Source organism: Theropithecus gelada, chromosome 18, assembly GCF_003255815.1.
Source record: "Theropithecus gelada isolate Dixy chromosome 18, Tgel_1.0, whole genome shotgun sequence".
In the NCBI taxonomy this organism is placed as follows: domain Eukaryota; kingdom Metazoa; phylum Chordata; class Mammalia; order Primates; family Cercopithecidae; genus Theropithecus; species Theropithecus gelada.
Window position 1 is genome coordinate 51,427,822 of NC_037686.1, and position 23,833 is coordinate 51,451,654.

General features: G+C 37.5%; 1 protein-coding gene across 2 annotated transcripts in view; it reads left to right on the forward strand.

The window, feature by feature from the left end:
• Nucleotides 1-23,833, forward strand: part of MALT1 (MALT1 paracaspase) — an 80,702-nt gene that overhangs the window by 51,150 nt on the left and 5,719 nt on the right. For both annotated transcript variants that reach the window (XM_025365564.1, XM_025365563.1), the window contains 6 exons: nucleotides 1,692-1,895; nucleotides 11,967-12,144; nucleotides 12,870-12,944; nucleotides 13,770-13,897; nucleotides 20,995-21,144; nucleotides 23,490-23,647. In XM_025365564.1, coding sequence (XP_025221349.1) covers nucleotides 1,692-1,895; nucleotides 11,967-12,144; nucleotides 12,870-12,944; nucleotides 13,770-13,897; nucleotides 20,995-21,144; nucleotides 23,490-23,647 — 893 coding nt within the window. The remainder of the gene's footprint in view (nucleotides 1-1,691; nucleotides 1,896-11,966; nucleotides 12,145-12,869; nucleotides 12,945-13,769; nucleotides 13,898-20,994; nucleotides 21,145-23,489; nucleotides 23,648-23,833) is intronic.

The window sequence follows — 23,833 nt, forward strand, 5'->3', positions numbered from 1 at the left end:
GTGAGCCGAGGTTGTGCCATTGCATTCCAGCCTGGGCAACAGGAGGGAAACTCCATCTCAAAAACAAAAGGAAATACAAGTGATGTTAAGTTTTATGCTGCCTCCTATTGAAATCCATGCTGAGTATTCTTAGCTTTTTCATTGAATTAATGATGTGGCTTAAGTATCATTTCACTGTTATATATATTGATAAGACTGGGCAGTTTGCTGGAAATCTCTGAACATGTACATACAGAATAAAGATGACATGATGTAAAATTACTGAGGCTTTTCACAAAGTAGAGTTTTTAATCCTTTGAGAAAGTCACATTATTTTAAGTTGATGCCAGTTTTAACACTAGGTTTAAGTGTTCTATGGAAAGAAAAGCAATTTCAGCAGATTTTTGGTGAAATAATCATCTCAATGATTTGAAACATCTGAAATTACATATTGTAGCCGTCAAGTCAGCAATGTGATTATTCATGCCTGTTTCAACTTCGTAAGAGTAGTATTCATAACTTACAAATAAACAGGGTTGGTTACCAAGTCCTGGCCTGTGTCAGAGGGGGGTGGCCTGCAGTTCTGGCCAGGCGGCTCTTCAGCCAGTTGGCTGGTGCTGCAGGTACTCTTGTCACCTTGTCTCTCTGCTCCCTGGCATTTCTATCACTGCTGCTACCATGACAGGTGCTGCACACGCCCCACTGTCAGCCCTCAAGAAAGAGCCATCACAGGCTCTTATTGTCACGGAATAGTCTTGAGGTTTTGGTGTGTTATTTTTTTTTATTTTAATTTTTTTCCTCCCTTTGATACCAGTGGGTCTTGAGTTTTTAACCACTGACCCCATTCCAAGCTATCAAAGAAAGGTACCGTGTTGAAGACCTCATAAGCACTGTCCAGCCTTCCACGCTGTTTTAGATGGGCTGCACACCTGGTTAAGCTAGCTGCTACTTATAGGCATAGATACACATCTTTTTTTCTTTTACGAACAAAAAAACTGTTTCTATCAGAATATATTATCTTTGAGCAAAGTCTCAGTGCACTAAGTTCAAAAAATGAACTTTTAAGGTACTCATACACAAAATCTTCACATACCCCTGAAATAGCCTCATTTGAGTCAAATGAGGAGTATTTTTAAAAGATGCTAAGAAGGGGCAGTAGTACATCCACATGGCTACTGCAGAAACCGAGAATATAGTACTCAATGAAGTTCTCTCTTTGGTATTTCCCTTCATTCACTCTAATGTGAATTCTTCCTGTCCCTTTTTTAGTTATTTATCTTGATTTTAGCCTCTTCCATTCTCAGCAAAACAGAACCTAATTTGATGGGAACCCAATTTCAGATACTCCTTGTTTAAATTTGCTCCAAAAGTCTAGTTGAATATTACATCCCTTTTGTTATAATTTATTAAAAGTAAACTTTAATATTAATTACTATTATGCTTCATATGCAGCTAGTAAATATCCTTTGCCTGGCTCTCAGAAGTGTGAATATGTTTAATTTCAGTTTGATGTTGTTAGCATCTGTGTTCCTCAGAGAATATTGATCTGCTACATGAATAGTTCTAATATGAAATTAAATAATAATGAAATCTTATTTGAAATGAAATAATGCAGTCTTAAAGCATACTTTTTTATTATAATACCATTTCCACAGGTTTTGTTCTAATCTTTATATCTTCTTTAAACACCCCCTTTCTTTTTTTTTTCAAAGCAAAGGACAAGGTTGCCCTTTTGATAGGAAATATGAATTACCGTGAGCACCCCAAGCTCAAAGCTCCTTTGGTGGACGTGTACGAATTGACTAACTTACTGAGACAGCTGGACTTCAAAGTCGTTTCACTGTTGGATCTTACTGAATATGAGATGCGTAATGCTGTGGATGAGTTTTTACTCCTTTTAGACAAGGGAGTATATGGTAAGATATTTATAATGTTTGTTTTTACAATTATCCATTATTCTTTTCATTGTACCAGTTAGGTTAAGAGTTGAAAATCAGATAAGGTAAGCATGTTGTTGAATGGAAGAGTTTTATTTTTCTTATTAAGATGATACATTTGATCTTCATTCCATCTGAATAACTAATTAGCTTCATGTCTTTACTTTTATATTTCTTGTTTTGTCAAAACATACTGTTCTTATTAGAATTCTTGCCTGTCTTTTGTGATTTTTTTTTATTGATAGAGCCACAGTATAGTAAAACTTGATGACCACACAGCAAAATTCACATTCATATGTGGAAAATACTACAGTATGTGGGGTTTTCTTTGGGGGGATAGCATAAAAGGTTCTAGTAAGAATGTATATTTTGTATGTTTCCTTTTCCTAACTTGCATGGTATTTTCTAGTCTTTTAGTGGGAACTACATTTTAACAAGGAAATGTTGGTGGATGGGGCCTATAAAAGCAATTTGTAAACTGAAATTCTATACAGATATGCTTAGAAATGTACCTCTACAAAAATTCTAACAGTAAATGTTTAAATTTTTTTTCCCATTCTTTCACCTAAATATGTTAACACTGCATATATGGTAAAGAATTTCAAAAGAGACAGAATGTGCTATCAGTAGCAAATCATTTATTTGGTGATTTATTTCTTTCAATATGGGAAGGCCAGCTGTTGAGCTCATCTGAACCGTGTTTTGCAGGATTGTGCTTCTGTGACATTGTGCAATAACATCAGATTGCCAGGGAAGTGACATTTCCAGGCCTGTTGTTAGGCATACAATGATAAACAAAAAGTACCGGTTTGGCTCCTGTATCTTTCCAGTTATTTTATTTTAATAATTTCTAAATTTACTCTTATTATTTGTAATTAGATTGATAAGGCAAGTTTGGTTAGAATTTTTAATGGTTCTCAAAGTAGAATTTTTAATGAAACAAAAGCTTTTTCCCCCCCCCCCAAGATTTACCACACTGTTGTATAAGGGATGGGGAAAGTCTTAAAATCTTACTTAAATGAGTTTCCTTCTCTAAATAATGAGGATTTAGAGAAAGACAAATGAAGTTAACAAAGTAAACACCTCAAATGTGAGATTTCAGCTATTATGCTGATGTGTTAATACAACTTTGCTTATAAGTCTTATGGAGTGATGACTAATGGGCGTATCCATCCATTTTTTCTCATGAAAATCTGAAAGAATATACAGTGCAAATATGCCACCTTGGTAATTGGCTTATACAGGTTGAGCATTCCTCATCTGAAAATCCAAAGTCTAAAACTTTTTGAGTGCCAACATGATGCCACAGGTGGAAAATTTTACACCTTACGTCATGAGGTGTCAAAGTTAAAACTTTGTATCATGCACAAAATTATTAAAATATTATATAAAATTACCTCCAGGCTATGTGTATAAGATGTATATGAAATATAAATGAGGCCAGGCGAGGTGGCTCATGCCTGTAATCTCAGCACTTTGGGAGGCTGAGGTGGGTGGATCACTTGAGCCCAGGAGTTGGAGACCAGCCTGGGCAACATGGCAAAACCCCGTCTCTACTGAAACACAAAAATTGGGCCGGATACAATGGCTTACGCCTGTAATCCCAGCACTTTGGGAGGCCGAGGTGGGCAGATCACCTAGGTCAGGAGTTCGAGAGCAGCCTGTCCAACATGGTGAAACCCTGTCTCTACTAAAAATGTATGGTGGCAATCACCTGTAATCCCAGCTACTCGGGAGGTTGAGGCAGGAGAATGGTTTAAACCCGGGAGGTGGAGGTTGTAGTAAGCCGAGATCATACCACTGCACTTCAGCCTGGCTGACAGAGCGAGACTCCATCTCAAAAAAATAAAAACACAAAAATTAGCTGGGCATGGTGGTGCATGCCTGTAATCCCAGCCACTCAAGAGGCTGAGACACAAGAATTGCTTGAACCCAGGAGGCCGAGGTTGCAGTGAACCAAGATCACACCACTGTACTCCAGCCTAGGCGACAGAATGAGACTTGGAATCTTGGTCTCAAAAAATAAAAGAAAAACATAAATGAGTTTCGTGTTTAGACTTGGGTGGCATCCCCAAGATAACCTCATTATGTGTATGTAAACATTCCAAAATCTGAAACACTTCTGGTTCCAAGTCTTTCAGATAAAGGATACTCAACCTGTATTTTCAATCTGGCATCAGGGGTGTTGTTTGTTTTTATATTATACAATTGATCTCAGCTTTTAAGGTGCCTACGTGGCGTAAAAAGGAAAAGGCTTCCAAAACTTCACTGGAAGTGATGAAGTGTAAGGAAAAAAAATTAATCAGTTTAGGTTTCTGTATCGGTGAAGTATTTAAAGATTGAGGGAATTATATGAAGAATTACTACCTAGGTTGTTTATTCTCATTTCTTATTGATATTTTCACCTTGGCTTTTAAGCCCTTTTTTTGACTTTTAAAAACAAATCCTGTGGCCAGGGCATGGTGGCTCACACCTGTAATCTCAGCACTTTGGAAGGCCAAGGTGGGCAGCAGATCACCTGAGGTCAGGAGTTCGAGACCAGCCTGACCAACGTGGTGAAACCCCATCTCTACTAAAAGTACAAAAATTAACCCAGCGTGATGGTGGGCACCTGTAATCCCAGCTACTTGGGAAACTGAGGCAGGAGAATCACTTGAACCTGGTAGGGGGAGGTTGCACTGAGCCAAGATCATGCCACTGCACTCCAGCTTGGGCAACAAAGCGAGACTCCATCTCAAAATAACAAAAACAAATCCTTTAGTTGCCCCTGTGAAGTAGAGAATCAGAAATATTAAAAATTGTGACAAGATTGCAGTTTAGGCTGAAGCTTTGCCCCAATATAAAAACATCATCTTGGAGTACAAAATAAAGAGGCATGTTAAAGCAGAATGTCAGCTTAAGAAAGCTAGAAAACTTTTGAATCCTACTGATTCGTGTCTTAACAGGGTGGCTGCATTATATTTTGAAGTATTGTGAATATTCCAAACATCAGACACATCTACACTAAATGTAAGTGTGGTACAGGCTTGAGGGTTTAGGGCATATCATAAAGAAACCTTTAGTTTTTCTTTTGGACTGTGCCTTTACTGCTAGTTGATATTACCAGGGGACTCAGTGCTTGAGGGCTGTGGGGGAAGATGGAAGGCAGAGTTACCAGAATTTCAGCATGAACAGCTAGATACGGAGAACAGAGGAACTCGAGTTCATGCCCTTTTATATTATATTGCATGCAGGTTTGTAGAAGAAATAAAAGTTGCAACAGAACAGACAATAATTCAGTTTTAAACATATATAAACATAAAAAACAGGAACCCAAATCAGAAATAACTGACTTATACTACATGTCTTTAAATATAAATAAGGAGAAGGATTTCTAGTTATGTTGCATAGATGGCCAGGATAAAAAGTAACCCTTTGGCCTGAGATCTGTCCCCACATAGCCTTTCTGTGTTCATCGCTTGCTGCAGCTTTGCTGTGCATTCGTGTAGAAGAACAGTAAAGGAGTCTGGTCGGAATATGGCAAAAGTGTTATTTAGCCTGCAGCAGAGCAGCTGTTGAGTTCACGTAGCTCAGTGGTTAAGCAGTGGGCCTTAGTGTAGTTAGCCTGGGTTCGAAGCTTTGACTTTCTGCTAACTAGCTGTGTGACTGTGGTTCTTTAACTTTTCTAAGCCAAAAGGAATCTACAAAATGGATAGAACTAAATTAATGAGGTTAACAGGATAAGACAAAATAATTATCCCTGTGCCTGGCACACTAAAAGTGCTCAAAATATTGTACCCATTATTATTGTCATTTCCTGTCAATTGATTAAAGACATTCAAGCACTTTTTCATCTTTAGATTGGTGATTTGGACTAGGTAGCATTCTACTTCAGGCTTCAATGAGAGAAACCCAGCTTTAATCAGTTTCTGTGTGTTAAGGGTCTGCCAAAGGTTTTTTTGAGGGGTTCTTTTTTTTTTAGGTTTTTAAGGTTTTTTGTGGGTTTTTTTGTTTAGTTTTTTGATATGGAGCCTCGCTCTGTCGCCCAGGCTGGAGTGCAGTGGTGTGGTCTTGGCTCACTGCAAGCTCTGCCTCCTGGGTTCAAGCGATTCTCCTGCCTCAGCCCCCCAAGTGGCTGTGATTACAGGCATGTGCCACCAACACCTGGCTAATTTTTTGTATTTGTAGTAGAGACGAGCTTTCACTGTGTTAGCCAGGATGGTCTTGCTCCATCTCCTGACCTCAGGATCCACCCACCTTGGCCTCCCAAAATGCTGGGATTACAGGCGTGAGCCACCGTGCCCCGGCCTGCCTAAGGTTTTTATTTTGAGAAAAAAAGTTGGGGAGTTTGAAGCTATATTGTAGTAAAACAGTGAAAAACCAGTGCACTGACATTTTACATTGTCTGAGAGTCAAGTTCCCTAAAAAGCCAGCAGTAGATTATAGACAGTATTATATAGCACAGTAGCAAGGCTGGCCAGCATCCGTATTTTGGTTCTGTCACTTACTAGGCATTTCAGTTTGGATGAGCTTTTAAACCTCTTCATGTCTCAGTTTTCCCATCTGTGAAAGAGGGTTGTTAATATTACCTACCTTGTTATGAGGATTGTGTGAGGCAATATAACTAGTGACCTTTCTTGGAACAGTGCCTGGCACATAGTAAGTGCTGTGTAAGCCTGCTGGGGTGGTGGTGGTTGTGCTTATCAGCCCCTCACGTGCTACGTGGAGTGCATATTCAGTTGAGTGGAAAAGTTTTTCATTTAAACGATTATTTTCTCTGTAGGCAAAAATAAATATCCATGACTATGTTCTTGAATCATCCTCCCAAGAAATAAAATTCCCTAAAGATCTAATTTGCAGAACTGTATTTCTAAGTATAGTAAGTTTTTTGACATTTGTAAAAAAACATGTATTTTCTTCTCTATCCTTGAGTAATAGGATAGTTAAATAAATAAGCAGTACTAGAGATGGAATTTAAAACAACAACAACAACAGTGATTTGGGCCATGCACAGTGGCTCACACCTATAATCCTAACACTCTGGGAAGCGAAGGTGGGAGGGTTGTTTGAGCCCAGGAGTTCAAGACCAGCCTGGACAATATAGTGAGACCTCATCTCTACAGAAAATCTAAAAATTAGCCAGGCATGGTGGCACACGCCTGTGGTCCCAGCTACTTGGGAGGCTGAGGTGGGAGGATAGCTTGAGCCTGTGAGGTCGAAGCTACAGTGAGCTGTGGTTGCACTGCTGCATTCCAGTATGGGCAACGGGGCAAGACCCTGTCTCAAATAAATAAATACATAAAATTTTTTAAAAAATGATTTGGACTAGTTCATTTTACACAAAAGTACTTAATTCCCCTCAATATAATTTGGTTGCAGACTTTGATGCAGAATAGTTACCCTTTTCATAAGACATTTTGGGAAAGAAAAAACATGTTGGTGTTAAGTGCCTTAATTTCATTCAGCAGTTGCAGGGCTGGGCATGTGGCATTAATGTAACAGAACAACATTCAGCTTTTCCCTGTATGAATGGAAGCTAAGCCTTCCCTCAGAGTTGTATCTTCACCCCAGTCAAGTCTTGCTGGAGCCAAACATATTACCTGACATGAGGGAGGCAGCACCTAGGCCTGCTGTCAGTTGTCTCTAAGTAATACCAGTTGTTGAAATGGTACCATTTCTACTAAAAGACCCTTGAAAAGAGAACTCCAGATCTGAGACTGTCTTGATTGGTTTGCATTGTTAATTTAATGCAATTCAGTAAGTATTTGCTGAGTTATTTTCGTTACATCGACAGTCCAGATGAAGGAGTATGCTGTGTGCTGAGGGAAATAATAGTGAATACAGATCATGATCTGTCCTTTTAAGAAAGTTTTAGTCCCAGGCCGGGCACAGTGGCTCACGCCTGTAATCCCAACACTTTGAGAGGCCAAGGCAGGCAGATCACCTGAGGTCTGGAATTTGAGACCAGCCTGACCAACATGGAGAAACCCTGTCTCTATTAAAAATATAAAATTAGCCAGGCGTGGTGGTGTATGCCTGTAATCCCAGCTACTCAGGAGGCTGAGGCTGGAGAATCACTTGAACCCGGGAGGTTGCAGTGAGCTGAAATCGCACCATTGCACTCCAGCCTGGGCAACAAGAGTGAAACTCCATCTCAAAAAAAGAAAATTATTGTCCTTTAATACAATGAGAAAAAACACTATCTATGGAGTCAAAACATACATCAACTCTGTGATTTTAAGCAAATCACTTAATCTTTGTAATTTAATTTTCTCATCTATAAAATAAGGATAGAAATCATTTAAAGTTATTATATAGATTAAAATTAAATTGTGTGTATGAAAGTCCTTTGAAAACCAAGAAAATATACAGGTTGAGTATCTCTAATCTGAAAACCCCAAATCCAAAACACTCCTGGTCCCAAACATTTCAGATAAGAGCTACTCAGAGTGTGCAAATGTAAAAGATTAGTGTCATTATGATTTCTTATCAGAAAAACTAAGTAGACATAGGACTATACAATATCAGGAAAAGCCTGTATGTGATTGTCAGAAAGTGCTGCTACAGCATTTCAAGGTAGGGAGAATTTGAAGTGTGTTAGAAAGCCACAAACCAGTTACCAGGTAGTGGTTACCAGGTAGTAACTTGCAAGGATCCTGAACTTTGGAAATAACCCTTGAGGAGAGTAGATAGAAAGGAGATAGAGTAACTTGAGCAAAGTTGTGGAGGTTAAAAATAAGTTTGTCTTGCTCTTGAAGCAGTAGAGAGACTGATGGAAAATAGAGTTATGTTTTGAATACTTGATAGAGGAGTATAAGTTGTACTCTATTTTATAAGTGTATAATTCAGTGATTTCAGTATCTTCACAAAGGTGGGGCATCAGTCACCACTACCTAACTTCAGAACATTTCCATCATCCCAAAAAGAAACCCTGTATCCATCAACAGTCACTCCCATTCCTCCTTACCCCAGCCCCTGGCAACCACAAATCTATTTTCTGTATCTCTGGATTTGCCTCTTCTGGACATTTCATATAAATGGAATCACCCAATATGTGGCCTTTTATGTCTGCCTTCTTTCACTTCGCATAATGTTTTCAAAGTTCGTTCATATTGCAGCATGTACTAGAACTTCATTATTTTAGGAGTAGATAATATTCCATTATATGCTGTATTTTGTTTATCATTTATCATCTCATGGACATTTTTGGACGTTATGAATAATACTGCTGTGAGCATTTGTGTACACATTCTTATGTGAACATAGTCTCCATTTCTCTTCGGTATGTACCTGGGAGTGAAATTCCTGGCTCATATGGTAATCTGTATTTAACTTTTTGAGGAACTGCGAAACTCTTTCCAAAGTTCTTACACCATTTTACATTTGTGCCACCAGAAATGAATGAGGGTTCCAATTTCTCTGCATCTTTGCCAACACTTGTTCTTGTCTGTCTTTTTATTGTAGCCATCCTGGTGAGTGTGAAATGACTTGGATTGCATTTCACTAGTGGCTAATGATGTTGAGCATCTTTTCATGTGCATATTTGCCACTCACATCCTCTTTGGAGAAGCATCAGATCTTTGCCTATTTTTAAATCAAGTCATTAGTCTTTTTTTTTTTTTTTTTTTTTTGAGATAGAGTCTTGCTCTGTTGCCCAGGCTGGAGTACAGTGGCGGGATCTTGGCTCAGTGCATCCTCTGCCTCCTGGGTTCAAGCGATTCTCCTGTCTTAGCCTCCTGAGTAGCTGGGATTACAGGCTCCCACCACCACTCGTGGCTGGGTTTTTGTATTTTTAGTAGAAATGGGGTTTCACCATGTTGGCCAGGCTGGTCTTGAACTCATGACCTCAGGTGATCCACCTGCCTTGGCCTCCCAAAGTGCTGGGATTACAGGTGTGAGCCACCGCGCCCGGCCGTCATTAGTCTTTTTACTGATGAGTGGAAGAGTTCTTTATTCTGGATACAAGCTGTCCTTATCAGATAAATGATTTGCAAATATTTTCTCCTGTTGTGTGGGTTGTCTTTTCACTTACCTGATCTTTGTCGTTCATTGAATTAAATCCATTCTTTTGGTCATTATTTTTAATACCCTATCTGTGCACTCCTTTTTAAAATTCCCTATATGTGCTGTCTTATTTTCATTCACAACAGTAATTTAGTTTTTTGCTAAGCTAGTCTCTTTTCTGTTAGCTTTCATTCCAGGTCCTATCTGTTTATTTCTGTTCTCCTGCCCATAATCTACCTTGCTCTCTCTCTGCCTTTCCAAATTTCTAGCCTTTCCCTCTCTTAAGACCATCCCCTGTTGTTTCACTTCATACTGATATTCCTCTGTGTACTTTATTCATTTCATACATACACGGTGGTTGTCCCACTAACATGACTTATGGCATTTAATTGTATGATGACTTTCATTGTTGCTTGATAACATAAACATGTGTGAATCTCCTTACATGAATCTCCCGGTCTCCTGCTTAGAGGTTAGGAACTTTGTCTTCGTCCTTCTTTTTCATCTCTCAGTGCCCATGTGATAACTTCCAGAGCACACATGAGCTGGAACCCACACTTGATAAATGGCTGTATCTATTTTCTCATTTTAGCTGAAATGTTGTATTTGAAAGAACCATTTTTCTCATTTTAATAGAAATTCAAAAAAAACAGACGACGTGGATTTTGTCCTGTAGGACCACATGCAGCAAATTGTCTTTAATTCTCAAAGCCACAGTCTCTGCTAGGAGTCGGGGCCATAATTACAACGGATTAGCTATTTTGGATTCCCTATCTAAATGGCTTTTACTGTTTGCTTTAAAATACCGTGTAAAGAAATAATTAAATCCAGAATATTGAGAGAGCAAAATTAGTGGGCTCCAGAAATTGCAAGCAGAGGGGAGGATATCTTCAAAAGTGTTTTGTCCAGTATTTTTATGAAGAAGTTCAGACTGATATTTTTGTTGTTTTTTACAGCCAAAACAAAATTATTTTCAAGAAAACATTGAGTTGTGTTAGTTTTTATAGTATCATTTCTCAGTAAGGAAATATGATTCATCTATTGAGTCCTAAAAATATCGCAAATTTTAGATTATTAATTCAAAAGACTCTAGATGGAAGATTGATATTCATATTTCATAGCAAAAAGAAAAAAATAGTAATCTGTGAAATCAGATTTCCCATCTCTGATTATAAAACTACCTTTATATTTTAATAACCCTTAACTAATGTTTATGGTAATACCTGTGGAGTTTCTTAACTTCATATTGCAGGTGCTGTTCATCTGAATTGTGTGTGTTTGTTTATCTGTTAAATACTTACTAAGCTCCTGCTGTATGCCAGGAATACACAAATAAATAAATGTAAGACTGTCTCTGCCCTAACAGAACTCCTAGCTTCATGGAGGAGACAAATGAGTCAGGAGAGAAATCCTAGCTGCATTCTTTTTTATATATCATAAAATAAAATTGTATTTTAGATTATACTATTGGTTACAAATATATTACTTTTATAAATTAGGATATACTTCAGACAGCATTTTGATACTGTCTTAAAATGCAAATTTTAAGTACAGATTGTTGGTAATAATTTTTTTATTTATTTATTTTTTGAGACGGAGTTTTGCTCTGTCGCCCAGGCTGGAGTGCAGCGGCATGATCTCGGCTCATAGCAACCTCCACCTCCCAGGTTCAAGTGATTCTTCTGCCTCAGCCTCCCAAGTAGCTGGGATTACAGGTGCCCACCACAACGCCAAGCCAATTTCTGTATTTTTAGGAGAGATGGGGTTTCACCACATTGGCCAGGCTGGTTTCAAACCCCTGACCTCAAGTGATATCCCTGCCTTGGCCTCCCAAAGTGCTGGGATTATAGGTGTGAGCCATCATGCCTGACCTGTTACCAATAATTTTAAATGCAAATTAACATTGTCTATATTTATAATTGGGTATTTCTTACATATGCTCACATCACCTTGAAGAAAATTAAAGTCATGGTTTTTTTTTTTTTTTACAAAAAGTTATGCAGTCTGTATGTTCACAGTGCATTTAGAATTGACATCTACCTCTCTTTTATTTTCCTCTTTTCAAAGGGTTATTGTATTATGCAGGACATGGTTATGAAAATTTTGGGAACAGCTTCATGGTCCCTGTTGATGCTCCAAATCCATATAGGTCTGAAAATTGTCTGTGTGTACAAAATATACTGAAATTGATGCAAGAAAAAGAAACTGGACTTAATGTATTCTTATTGGATATGTGTAGGAAAAGGTAAATTTTCTAATCTTTATTAAACAATTGTTGGAGTTAAATATCAACCTTGACAAACTAGAGAAACCTGTGAAATGCTAACAGCCCTTTGCGTGTGTGAATTTTAGTTTATACATCGAAACTGGAAGAACAAAACTAGAGAAAAATATATTTACTCCATGTATATCTAATTATTTTAACTCTTCATATTTGCTATAGAACACAAACAAAGAACTAAAGGGCATGGGCATTTACTCATACTACAGGGGATTCAACTCTCCAGAATGCCTTTAGATGACTTTAATAATCATTGTAGTTATTCCCTCAGGAATTAACAAGACCAGCACCCATGGAGTTGGGATTTCTGGTCACTAGTCAGTCCTGGTCTTCCAGATACAGAATGAGTAGCCGAAGCAGATGTTTGGAGGTTTGGATCCCATTTATCTGCCATTGCCTTTCTAAGAAATAGAACCAGTGCCTCTAGATTTACTATTTTTTGCTTGCTCAGCATTTACGAATCAAAATCCAATGCCAGAGTTCAAATGCAACTCCGGTTTTAAAGCTAACAAGGAGTTAGTGGGTTATTTTGGGTAGATATGTAGCTACCTAGATGAAAAATTTTGAATCTATAATTTTAAATTATGTATTCTAAAATACTGTCGTATTATCTCATTATTTATACTCTTTTAAGGATGATCTTTAACTTTTCATATTTCTGTCTGCTCTTCTCTGCCTCCGTTGAATAGGAATGACTATGATGATACCATTCCAATCTTGGATGCACTAAAAGTCACCGCCAATATTGTGTTTGGATATGCCACGTAAGAAAATTTTATGTTTACGTTGAAGTTTCCTTTATTCTTTGATATCTTTTTGTTTGCTTTTGCTTTTTAGGAGCAGGGGTCTTAACTCTGTCGCGCAGGCTGGAGTGCAGAGGCGCCATCGTAGCTCACTGCTCCTGGGCTCAAGCAATCCTCCTGCCTCAGCCTTCTGAGTCGCTGGGATTACAGGCATGTGCCACTGTGCCTGGCTCCTGAGGTCTTTTTGATTCTAGATTAGAGGCCTAGAAAATACCTATAGACATGTAGGCATAAATTTACCTCCTTGATGTTCTTGGTAGAAAATTTTAAATGGTCAACTTTAGCATTCCATATCATGGTATCTTATTATTAAGCCCAAATTGGGCATGTAGTTCCTGCTTAAAGATTAACTCTTTAATTATTGATGTCATGTGAGAGGCAGAAGAGAAAATGAGGCTCATCAGTGTACACAGAAGTCCCATGTGGCAAGTGTTTGTTTTTCTAACATTTTCTTTTTAAAAAATTATTTTTATTGGATATTGACAAGTTATAATTGTATGTATTTATGGGATACAAAGATATGCTATGATGTACGTATTCAATGTGGAATGATTGAATCAAGTTAATTCACATATCACCTCAAATACTTACCATTTTTTTCCTCCTAACTGAAACATTGTACCCTGTGACTAACAGTCCCTGTGCCGTGCCCACCTCCCAGCCTCTGGTAATCACCATTCTGCTGGCTGCTTCTCTGAGTTCATTTTTATTAGCATCCACATATAAGTGAGAACATACAGTATTTGCCTTTCTGTGCCTGGTTTAACTTCTTTTTCTATTTTTAAGGTGTCAAGGAGCAGAAGCTTTTGAAATCCAGCATTCTGGATTGGCAAATGGAATCTTTATGAAATTTTTAAAAGATAGATTATTAGAAGATAAGAAAATCACTGTGTTACTGGATGAAGTTGCAGAAGGTAAAAAATAAAGAGAAACTACTCAGAAAAAAGAGCAGGGGGGACACACCTTTCAGGGTTCCCTCTCTGGTGATTGTTTTATTCTTATTATGTGGGTTTGGAATTAGTATCTACTTTATAAAACAATTTTTATATTAATATAACATTCAGCAACACTTCTGCTATTTAATGTCATCTTTCCTTCCCTTTTGACATAGCTCTCCACCATCTGTGCAGCATTACTTAGACTACAAGGCTAAGCCTAGGCACAGTCATTAAATAAATAAAATTGAATCCTCAGATCTCTGCTTTGCTTCTGTGCCCAGTGCCTTGGTGCTGGCAAATGTCCCTATTTGGGGGTGTGTGGGGGGCGTGGAGGGGTGGTGGGGAGTTGTCCAGTGAGCAGTCTCTCCCAGGATGGGAGTGAGAAAACTTTACAGAAATGTTTAGACACTGCTGGAAGAAGCTGAGTTCATTTTTTTTCCTTAATGAACTTAGGAGTTTTAAAATCCTGATTTAAGGACGTGATCCTAGGGGTTCTAATGCCACATCTTCCATTTCTATCTGTTCTTTCCCTGCCTGCTGGTATAATGTTATGCATATGTCAGATGCTGAATAAGTACCTATTATTTTGGTAGATTGCACTGTGGTTTTTGAAAAAACATTTTATAAGCCATAGCAAAAAGAAGGTAACTTGGTCAGGCATGGTGGCTCAAACCTGTAATCCCAGCACTTAGGAAGCTGAGGCAGGAGGATCACTTAAGGCCAGGAGTTCAAGACCAGCCTGAGCAACATAGCGAGACCCTGTCTTCAAAATAAAAAATACAAATAAAAAGGAAGAAAGTAATTCTTTTACAAACTAGCACCACTAGAAAATGGAGTTTCATGGGTGTTCCAGTGATGGCAGTTTGGGTATAAGGTGTTTGGCCAACTGTCAGCCATATTTATTTTCATGTTTTTATCTGTGTAGCTATGTTAGTTAGATCACTTGACTTAGCCACTTTTCCATTTAACATAACCAGCCAGGGCTTTGGACTTCCTGCCACCCTCCCGCTTCAACCAGAGAAATTCCACTTTTATTTGTTTTCTACATTAGGCTTCTTCTGAAGCTCACATTTGAAGGAAAGTCTCTGCTTTTTTTAAAAAAAAAAAAGAAAACCTTTGGATTACATCAGTTATATTCCAACTGAGATCCAGTAAGGTGCTCCAGAAACTCTACAGTGTTTTATTTCAATTTCGTTTTTAAGTACATTTTAACTGTTTTAAAACTTAATAAAAACACCATGCTCACCCACATATGATATGTACCAAATTGTCATAGCAATGAATAGCATCCCAGTATGTGCTGTGAGGATATTTGAACTTTATAAACGTCTTAGAAAGTTTTGCTTTTCACTGGTCTTTTTCAGTCCTACCATGTCTGCTTACCTAGAAGTGCCCAGGCAGGAAGACCCTGCAGTGTACATGGAGCACACTCAGCTCAGTGCCATGTATATTGTGCCCTTCATGGGTAACAGCCCACTCATTGTACAAAATAAGTAAAGGTCTAATAGTATCATGATAAATAATACAGTTAAATCTAGCCCTTATTTTGAGTTTTGGGTGCTTTGTGTCTGACCCCTGTCTTAGTAGTGAAAAGCAAAAGCAGTTGTATGAAATTTTTCACAAATCATCCAATTTTGAAACAGAACTTTGCTGTTTCTTCCTTTGGATCTTCCGGATTACTTAATTAAAAATTATTCCATGGCTGGGCATGGTGGCTCACACCTGTAATCCTAGCACTTTGGGAGGCTGAGGTAGGAGGATTGCATGAGCCCAGGAATTCAAGACCAGCCTGAGCAACACAGCAAGATTCCATCTCAATTAAAAAAAAAAAAAAAAAAAATATTCGGGGCCAGGTACAGTGGCTCATGCCTGTAATCCCAGCATTTGGGGAGGCTGAGGCAGGAGAATCACTTGAGCACAGAAGTTTGAGACCAACCTAGGCAACATTGTCAGACCCCCATCTCTATAAAAATTTTAAAAATTAGCCAGGCATTATGGTGTGCACCTCTATTGCCAGCTACTCGCGAGGCTTAGGTGGGAGGACGGCTTGAGCCTGGGAGTTTGAGACTGTAGTAAGTGTGATCACACCACCGCTCTCCAGCGTATGTGACAGAGCGAGCCGTCTCAAAAAAAAAAAAATTCCAGAGGGGGAAAAGTTTTCAGAGATTATAAGCCAAGCAGTTGAAGGAGAAAATAAACATGCTACCAATTTCTTTTTTCAGTTTTTGGTTTCTTTGTGTGAGACAGTCTCTGTTGCGCAGGCCAGAGTGCGGTGGCATGATCTTGGCTTACTGCAACCTCCACCTTCCACGTTCAAGTGATTCCCTTGCTGCAGCCTCCCGAGTAGCTAAGACTACAGGCACGCACCACCATGTCCGGCTAATTTTTGTATTTTTGGTAGAGATAGGGTTTCACCGTGTTGGCCAGGCCCATCTTGAACTCCTGGCCTCAAGTGAGCCACCGGCCTCTGCCTCCCAAAGTGCTGGGATTAAGGTGTGAGCCACCGTGCCCGGCCCACCTTACGAATTTCAACTGTGTGCAAGGAAAACATAATATGAGGTAAATTGGTTGTTACAAAGCTACAGCCATCAGTCTGTAACCCGACTTTTATTTTTGTACTATTCAGGACAGCATTATTATCAGAAGTATTGAACATACTACTGAGGGTTTTTATTGTGAGTAGATGTTCGATATGAATATAGGACCTTGACAGTAACCTACATCTAATTATAGGACCTCTCTTTTCCCTTCCCCCGCTCCATGATAACTACCATTCTAAACTTATTCCTTTTTCTTTTTACATAGTTTTATTGAGTTTATATATACCCAAAAAAGTATGCATAGTTTTGTTTTTAACTTAATAAAAAGATATGCTCTGTGTAGTCTTTTGGGACTAGAATTTTTTTATTTAATATTATATTGCTAAGATTGAGCCATATTGTTGCACGACTATTGTTTTTCATTTTAACTGCTATGTAATATTCTATTATGCAAACATACTACAATTTTTTTCGACTACTCTCCTGTGTTGGTGAGCATTTGAGTTAGTTGTGGTTAACAGTCTTATATATGTCTCCTGGAATATATATGCATGAATTTCTTTGCAGTGTGATTCTAGGGCTTGGAATTGCTGTGTCGTAGGGTGTGACAGTATTCCATTTTACAAGAGAATGCCAGACAGTTTTGTAAAGTGGTTGCCAAGTCTACACTTACCCTGCTCCCCGCAGCCAGCAAGGGATAATGTGAATCTGTACTCTCTCCATCACTTGATAGTCAGACTTTTTTATTTTTGCCAATCAGATGTTAAATAGTATCTCATGTGGTCTTGATTTGATTTTCCCTAACCATTCGTGATATTGAACATTGTTCATATTTTTAATAGCTATATGTGTATCTTGTGTGAAACATGTGTTCATGTCATTTGTCCATTTTTCTACTGTGTTTGTGGGGTTTTTTTTTTTTTCGGTTTGATTTAGAGAAATGTTGTATGTGTTCTTGATACAATACTAGCAAGGACCGCTAAGACACTGTTGAATAGAATAGGTAGTTGTGGGCATCCTTGTCTCGTTTCTGACTTTAAAGGGAATATTGCTAATGTTTTCACATTTAGAATAATATTGTAAGTTTTTCATTAACACTCCTTATCAGGTTAAGGAAGTTCTCTTTACATTGTTTTTTTGAAAATTTTTATTATGAATAAATGTTGAACAAGATTAAATGGTTTTTCTGCAGCTATGAAGAATAGGATGTTTCTTTTCTTTCAATTTCTTAATATGGTGAGTTAAATTTATAGTCTAACATTAAACCAACTTGAGATAAATCATTTTCATTGGGATGTATTATATTTTTAATATACTACTAGATTTAATTTGCTATCATTTTGTTTAGAATTTTCATATCTATATTCATATGGGAAATGGGCCTGTAATTTTACTTTCTTATAGTATTTGGTTTAATTTTATGAGAAAATAAAATTAGTATTTAGTGGTATCAGTGTTATGCTGATAGAATGTAGCGTAGGCCTTGTAGAATGAGATGGAGGTTGTGACGGCTGATTTTACGTCAACTTTCGCCAGGCCTCAGTGCCAAGATATTTAGTCCAACATTATTCAAGATGTCTCTAGGTGATGGATCGAGCGTTATTCTGGATGAGATTAAAGTTTAAATTGATGGACTTTCAGTAAAGCAGATTGCTCTCCATGGTGTGAATGGGCCTCATCCAGTTAGCCGAAGGCCTTAATGGAGCAAAGACTGACCTCCCACAAGCAGTGAGTTTGCCAGCAGCCTGCCTTTGGGGCTCAAACTACAGCTCTCCTCTGCATCCCCAGCCTGCCTGCCTGCCTGCAGATTTCAGACTTGCACCGCCACAATTCATAAACCAATACCTTAAGTCAATCCCTTCTTCTCACTCTATCTCTGGGTACACACACACATACACACGTGTACGCGTACGCATGTGCACATCTTGTTTGTACTGCTTCTCTGGAGAACTCTGATACAGAAGAAGTACACCCTGTTGTTTACTGGGGAATTCTGTATAAATTATGATCTATTTATGGTAGAACTTGCCTATAAACCAACCTGGGATTGGTGTTTTTTTGGTAGAAATACTACTGCTTCAATATCTTGAATATTTATTGTACCATGTAGGCTTTTCATTTCTTGAGTCCATTTTGATAAGTAATATTGTAATATTTTTGTAGGAATTTAGGCAGTTTTCAAATTTGTTGGCATTTAGTTGCTCATGTTCATATTTTTTTTTTTTTTTGAGGCAGAGTCTTGCTCTGTCTCCCAGGCTGGAGTGCAGTGGTGCGATCTCGGCTCACTGCAACCTCCGCCTCCTGGGTTCACGCCATTCTCCTGCCTCGGCCTCCACAGTAGCTGGGACTTCAGGTGCCTGCCACCATGCCCGGCTTTTTGTATTTTTAGTAGAGACGGGGTTTTACCATGTTAGCCAGGGTGGTCTTGATCTCCCAACCTTGTGATCTGCCCACCTCGGCCTCCAAAGTGCTGGGATTACAGGCATGAGCCACGGGGCCCGGCCTAGTTGCTCATATTTCTAATAGTATTCTTTAATCTCTGCTTTATCTGTAATTATGTATCCATTTTCATCAGTATTACTTACTTGTACCTACTTTCGTCTTTTCTTTATTGCCAGCTTTTGCCAGTTGTGCTATTTCGTTTTGAAGAACCAATCTTTGGCTCCATTGATTTCTTCTACTTTTTCATTGTTTTCTACATCACTAACTTCTGCTGTTTGTTTGTCTTGCCTTGCATTTGATTTATTCTTTCTTTTTCTAACATCATCATAGTTCATTCACTTTTAGCCTATTTTTTTCCAATTTAAGTTTCTAAGGCTTTACATTTGTCTTAAAACATCACTTTCGTCACATCCTACAAGTTTAGGGACTTTTTTAGTTTTTTTTTTCTTTGACCTTTAAGTTATATAATATTATCTTTAATTTTCAAATATGGCAGGAATTTTCACTTTTTATTTCTACCTTAATTGCTTTGTGATCGAATATAGTCTGTCTAGTTGCTATGCTTTGAAATTTGTGGAGGTTTTCATTATGGCCAAGTAAAAGATGAAATTTTGTAAATTTTGCATGTGTACTTGAGAAAAAATGGATATTTTTATAGTAACTGGTTGCAGAACTCTATGTGTGCCCATTAGGTTTGGCCTATTAATTTTTATTGTTTTTTTTCAGTTCTATATTTCTGCTGATAGTCTCTTTGATCAATAATTGAGATGTTGAAATCTCTCAGGTTACCAATTTTCTTGTAATTCTAGCACTTTTTACTTCATAGTGACTATTTTTGTTTTAAATGTTTATATTTTCTTATTGAATTGAACCTTTATCATTATGTAGTGATGCCTCCATTTCAAATGCTTTTTTGTCTTTCTGTATCATATTAATAGAGCCACACTAGCTTCCTTTTTGTTGACCTAATATGCTATTTTTTACACTTTTACTTTCCTACTTTTAACCCCTAGGCTAGCCTGCTTCTCTACACTTTTACTTTCAAACATTTCATGTCATTCTGCTTTGCTGTAGCTTTTGGAGGCACCGTATAACAGATTGTTTAAAATCCAATCTAGGCCGGGCGCGGTGGTTCAAGCCTGTAATCCCAGCACTTTGGGAGGCCGAGACGGGCGGATCACGAGGTCAGGAGATCGAGACCATCCTGGCTAATACGGTGAAACCCCGTCTCTACTAAAAAAAAAAAAATACAAAAAACTAGCCGGGCGAGGTGGTGGGCGCCTGTAGTCCCAGCTACTCGGGAGGCTGAGGCAGGAGAATGGCGGAAACCCGGGAGGCGGAGCTTGCAGTGAGCCGGGATCCCGCCACTGCACTCCAGCCTGGGTGACAGAGCGAGACTCCGTCTTAAAAAAAAAAAAAAAAAAAATTCAATCTAATAATCTTGGTCTTTTAATGAGAAAATTTAGTTAATTTACATTTGTTATTTTTTGTACTTGTTTTAACCATCTAATTTTTTGATTTGGCTTATTTTCTCCTTTTTTAAAAAAATTGTGTATCTTTTCTTCTCTAACAATAATTTTAATGTACTCCTACAATACTAGGTGTCTCCTTTTAACCCCCAACATGTTGATTTAACTTAGACTTAGTTCTGGATCACATATATTTTTGTCTCTTTTTTTAAAAAAAAGAACCTTTACTATTGTTAATTTATAATGTAGCAGACAGAAGTATGATAAACTATAACTTAAAGAATATACTTCTAAATTTAAATTGATGTGTATCCATATACATTAGTCTGTATCTAAAACATGTTGAATGAAAATGGCACATTACAAAGACATACATATAACATTTTTGTTGAATTCGAAAACCTAAAACATTGGCATATACCATTTATGAATACCTACACATGAGTAAAAATTAAAACATGCTTGCTGTGTCTGGCACATAATAGGTGCTCTGGAAATACTTGTTGAGTGAATAAATGATGCTGAGAATATAACCTGATAATGTAGGATAGTTCTTATCCTAAATATTTAAAACGTAAGAATTGGTGGTCTGAAAAATAATATTTATTTTCATATCTTTTAGATATGGGTAAGTGTCACCTTACCAAAGGCAAACAGGCTCTAGAGATTCGAAGTAGTTTATCTGAGAAGAGAGCACTTACTGATCCAATACAGGGAACAGAGTATTCTGCAGAATCTCTTGTGCGGAATCTACAGTGGGCCAAGGCTCATGGTATGGTAAAGCCCTTTTTTTAGATCTATAATATACTTACGTTAAATCATAAAGTTTCTTCTGAATAAATAACTTTCCTGCCAGTTTTACAGTGAAAATATTTTGGCCTTCTAGGCAAATCTCAAACCAAACCAATATTTCAATTATGGATATTACACTGGTGTATTTGATGTTAGAGATATCAAATTATTTAGCCCATTATTGTCACTATTGGTAAAATTAAAATGACCATTTAAGAATTTTTCTATTTTTACGATAGGTTAATTTTCCATTCATCTAATACACAATCCTTAGATTCTCCTATATTGTGACCTGTTAAAGTGTGCAGCTGTCGTAAATCATGGATTGGGTTCTGATCCAGTCTCTACCACTGTATGAACATGTTATCTATAACATGTAAATAAGAAATAGTACCTGCTTCAGGCCAGTTGTGGTGGCTCACACCTGTAATCCTAGCACTTTGGGAGGCCGAGGCGGGTGGATCACCTGAGATCAGGAGTTAGAGACCAGCCTGGGCAACATGGGAAAACCTCATCTCTACTGAAAATACAGAAAGTTAGCAGAGTGTGGTGGTGCATGCCTATAATCCCAACTACTAGGGTGGCTGAGGCGAGAGAATCTCTTGAACCTGAGAGTTGGAGGTCACAGTGCAGTGAGCAGAGATTGTCCCACTGCACTCCAGTCTGGGCGACAGAGCGAGACTCTGTCTCGAAAAGAAAAAGAAAACAGTACCTGCCTCATAGGTTATTGGGATTGAATGAGTGCGCAGGTAGAAATGAGCAGGTACAGAGCACTCAGCAAGTCCTCTGTACTTGTGATTATTCATATATAACTGAGCATCCTCTCTTGGACACTTGATCAGTAAGCTGAGTGATCAGCAGAGAAGACGAGGTGAAAATCAATCTGTACCTTAATTACCTTTTGCTAATTATGTATGGTTTAATGAAAAAAGTTTACCGATTGAAATAATTTTGGATTTTCTGAGTCCAAGTATCTATTCTGTGAGTCTCTTACAGATAATTGAAAAATAATTGTATTTATTGAACTTCTGTAAAATATCTTTATTTTCATACATAAGTTTTGTTCTTGGCCAGGTACGGTGGCTCACATCTGTAATCCCAGCACTTTGGGAGGCCGAGATGGGTGAATCACCTGGGGTCAGGAGTTCAAGACCAGCCTGGCCAACATGGTGAAACTCCATCTCTACTAAAAATACAAAAAATTAGCTACTCATGGTGGCAGGCGCCTGTAATGCCAGCTACTTTGGAGGCTGAGCCAGGAGAATCACTTGAACCTGGGAGTCGGAGGTTGCAGTGAGCCGAGGTGACGCCATTGTACTCCAGCCTGGGCAACAAGAGCAAAACTCAGTCTCAAAAAAAATTTGTTCTCTAATGTGTAGTTTTAGTAAATTAACATACTAAAGCCCATTAAAATGTAAAATGCTATAAATATCTCACCATTCCAGATAACTGGATAAGTAATTGAAATTGAATGTCTTTTCTCTAAAAAAGATCTAAACAAACAACAAAATTACAGTGGTAAAGGTCAACAATAAATGAAACAAAACAAAACTAAAAGGTCGTATAGAAAGTATTTGTAACAAATTTAATAAGTAGGTAGTTTTTAAATAATAAAGAGCTCATACAAAAAGGTAAGCGAAAAAAACATTTAGATCCTCAGTAAACAAGCAAATGATGCAAATTCAATAATCCACACTGCTGGAAGTATAGAGAAAAATTTTTTAAATGGCTAATTTAAGTAATTAAAGAATAGTTAAAACTATGATGGTATCTTTCTACTTTTTAATACCATCAAGTAGACGAATGTTTTAAAAATACTCTGTTTTGGATATGTTATGCTGAAACTTTATATTCCATGTAAACTGAAAATAATTTGTCCCATATGTAAAGGAACAATCACATAGCTATATCTGACAATCTTAAAGCATTATGAACTATGATAGAAAAGCAATAAAACCCAGAAGTATTATATTCAAGAGTTAACAGAATGGTTAAAGGTAACAAACTATAGTGTGGCCATTCAGTGACACTGTGCTTTATTCTGGTCATATAAATTGAGGCAACAGTGAGAATTTATCTACAGTTGTATGCATATTTTTTATTGCCACAATAAAAATTATATATACAGTTGGATAAGAACTATAAGCAAATGGTAAATGAAAGATTTTGTTTGGCCAGCAGAATATTGAGCTTTATTTTTTAAATTGTATGTGTTTAAACAATGTAAATCATGTTTTTAAGCAAAAGAAATACTATATTCTCCTCCATAAATATTTGCCTTTTATCAGGAAACCTACCAAAGTTATTCTTACTGTTCTTTTTCAGAACTTCCGGAAAGTATGTGTCTTAAGTTTGACTGTGGTGTTCAGATTCAATTAGGATTTGCAGCTGAGTTTTCCAATGTCATGATAATCTATACAAGTATAGTTTACAAACCACCTGAGATAATAATGTGTGATGCCTACGTTACCGATTTTCCACTTGTGAGTTTCTCTTTTATTTAAAATAGTGATATATTCTGACTTATTAAAGACTAAATTTTTTAACTTAAAGTTGATGGTAAATATAAAGGAAATATATATATTTATATATGTGTATATATTTCTAGTTTAGTAACACTGGTCATAATATTTACTAATTGCCAAAATACCTTAAGTTTATGAGATTTA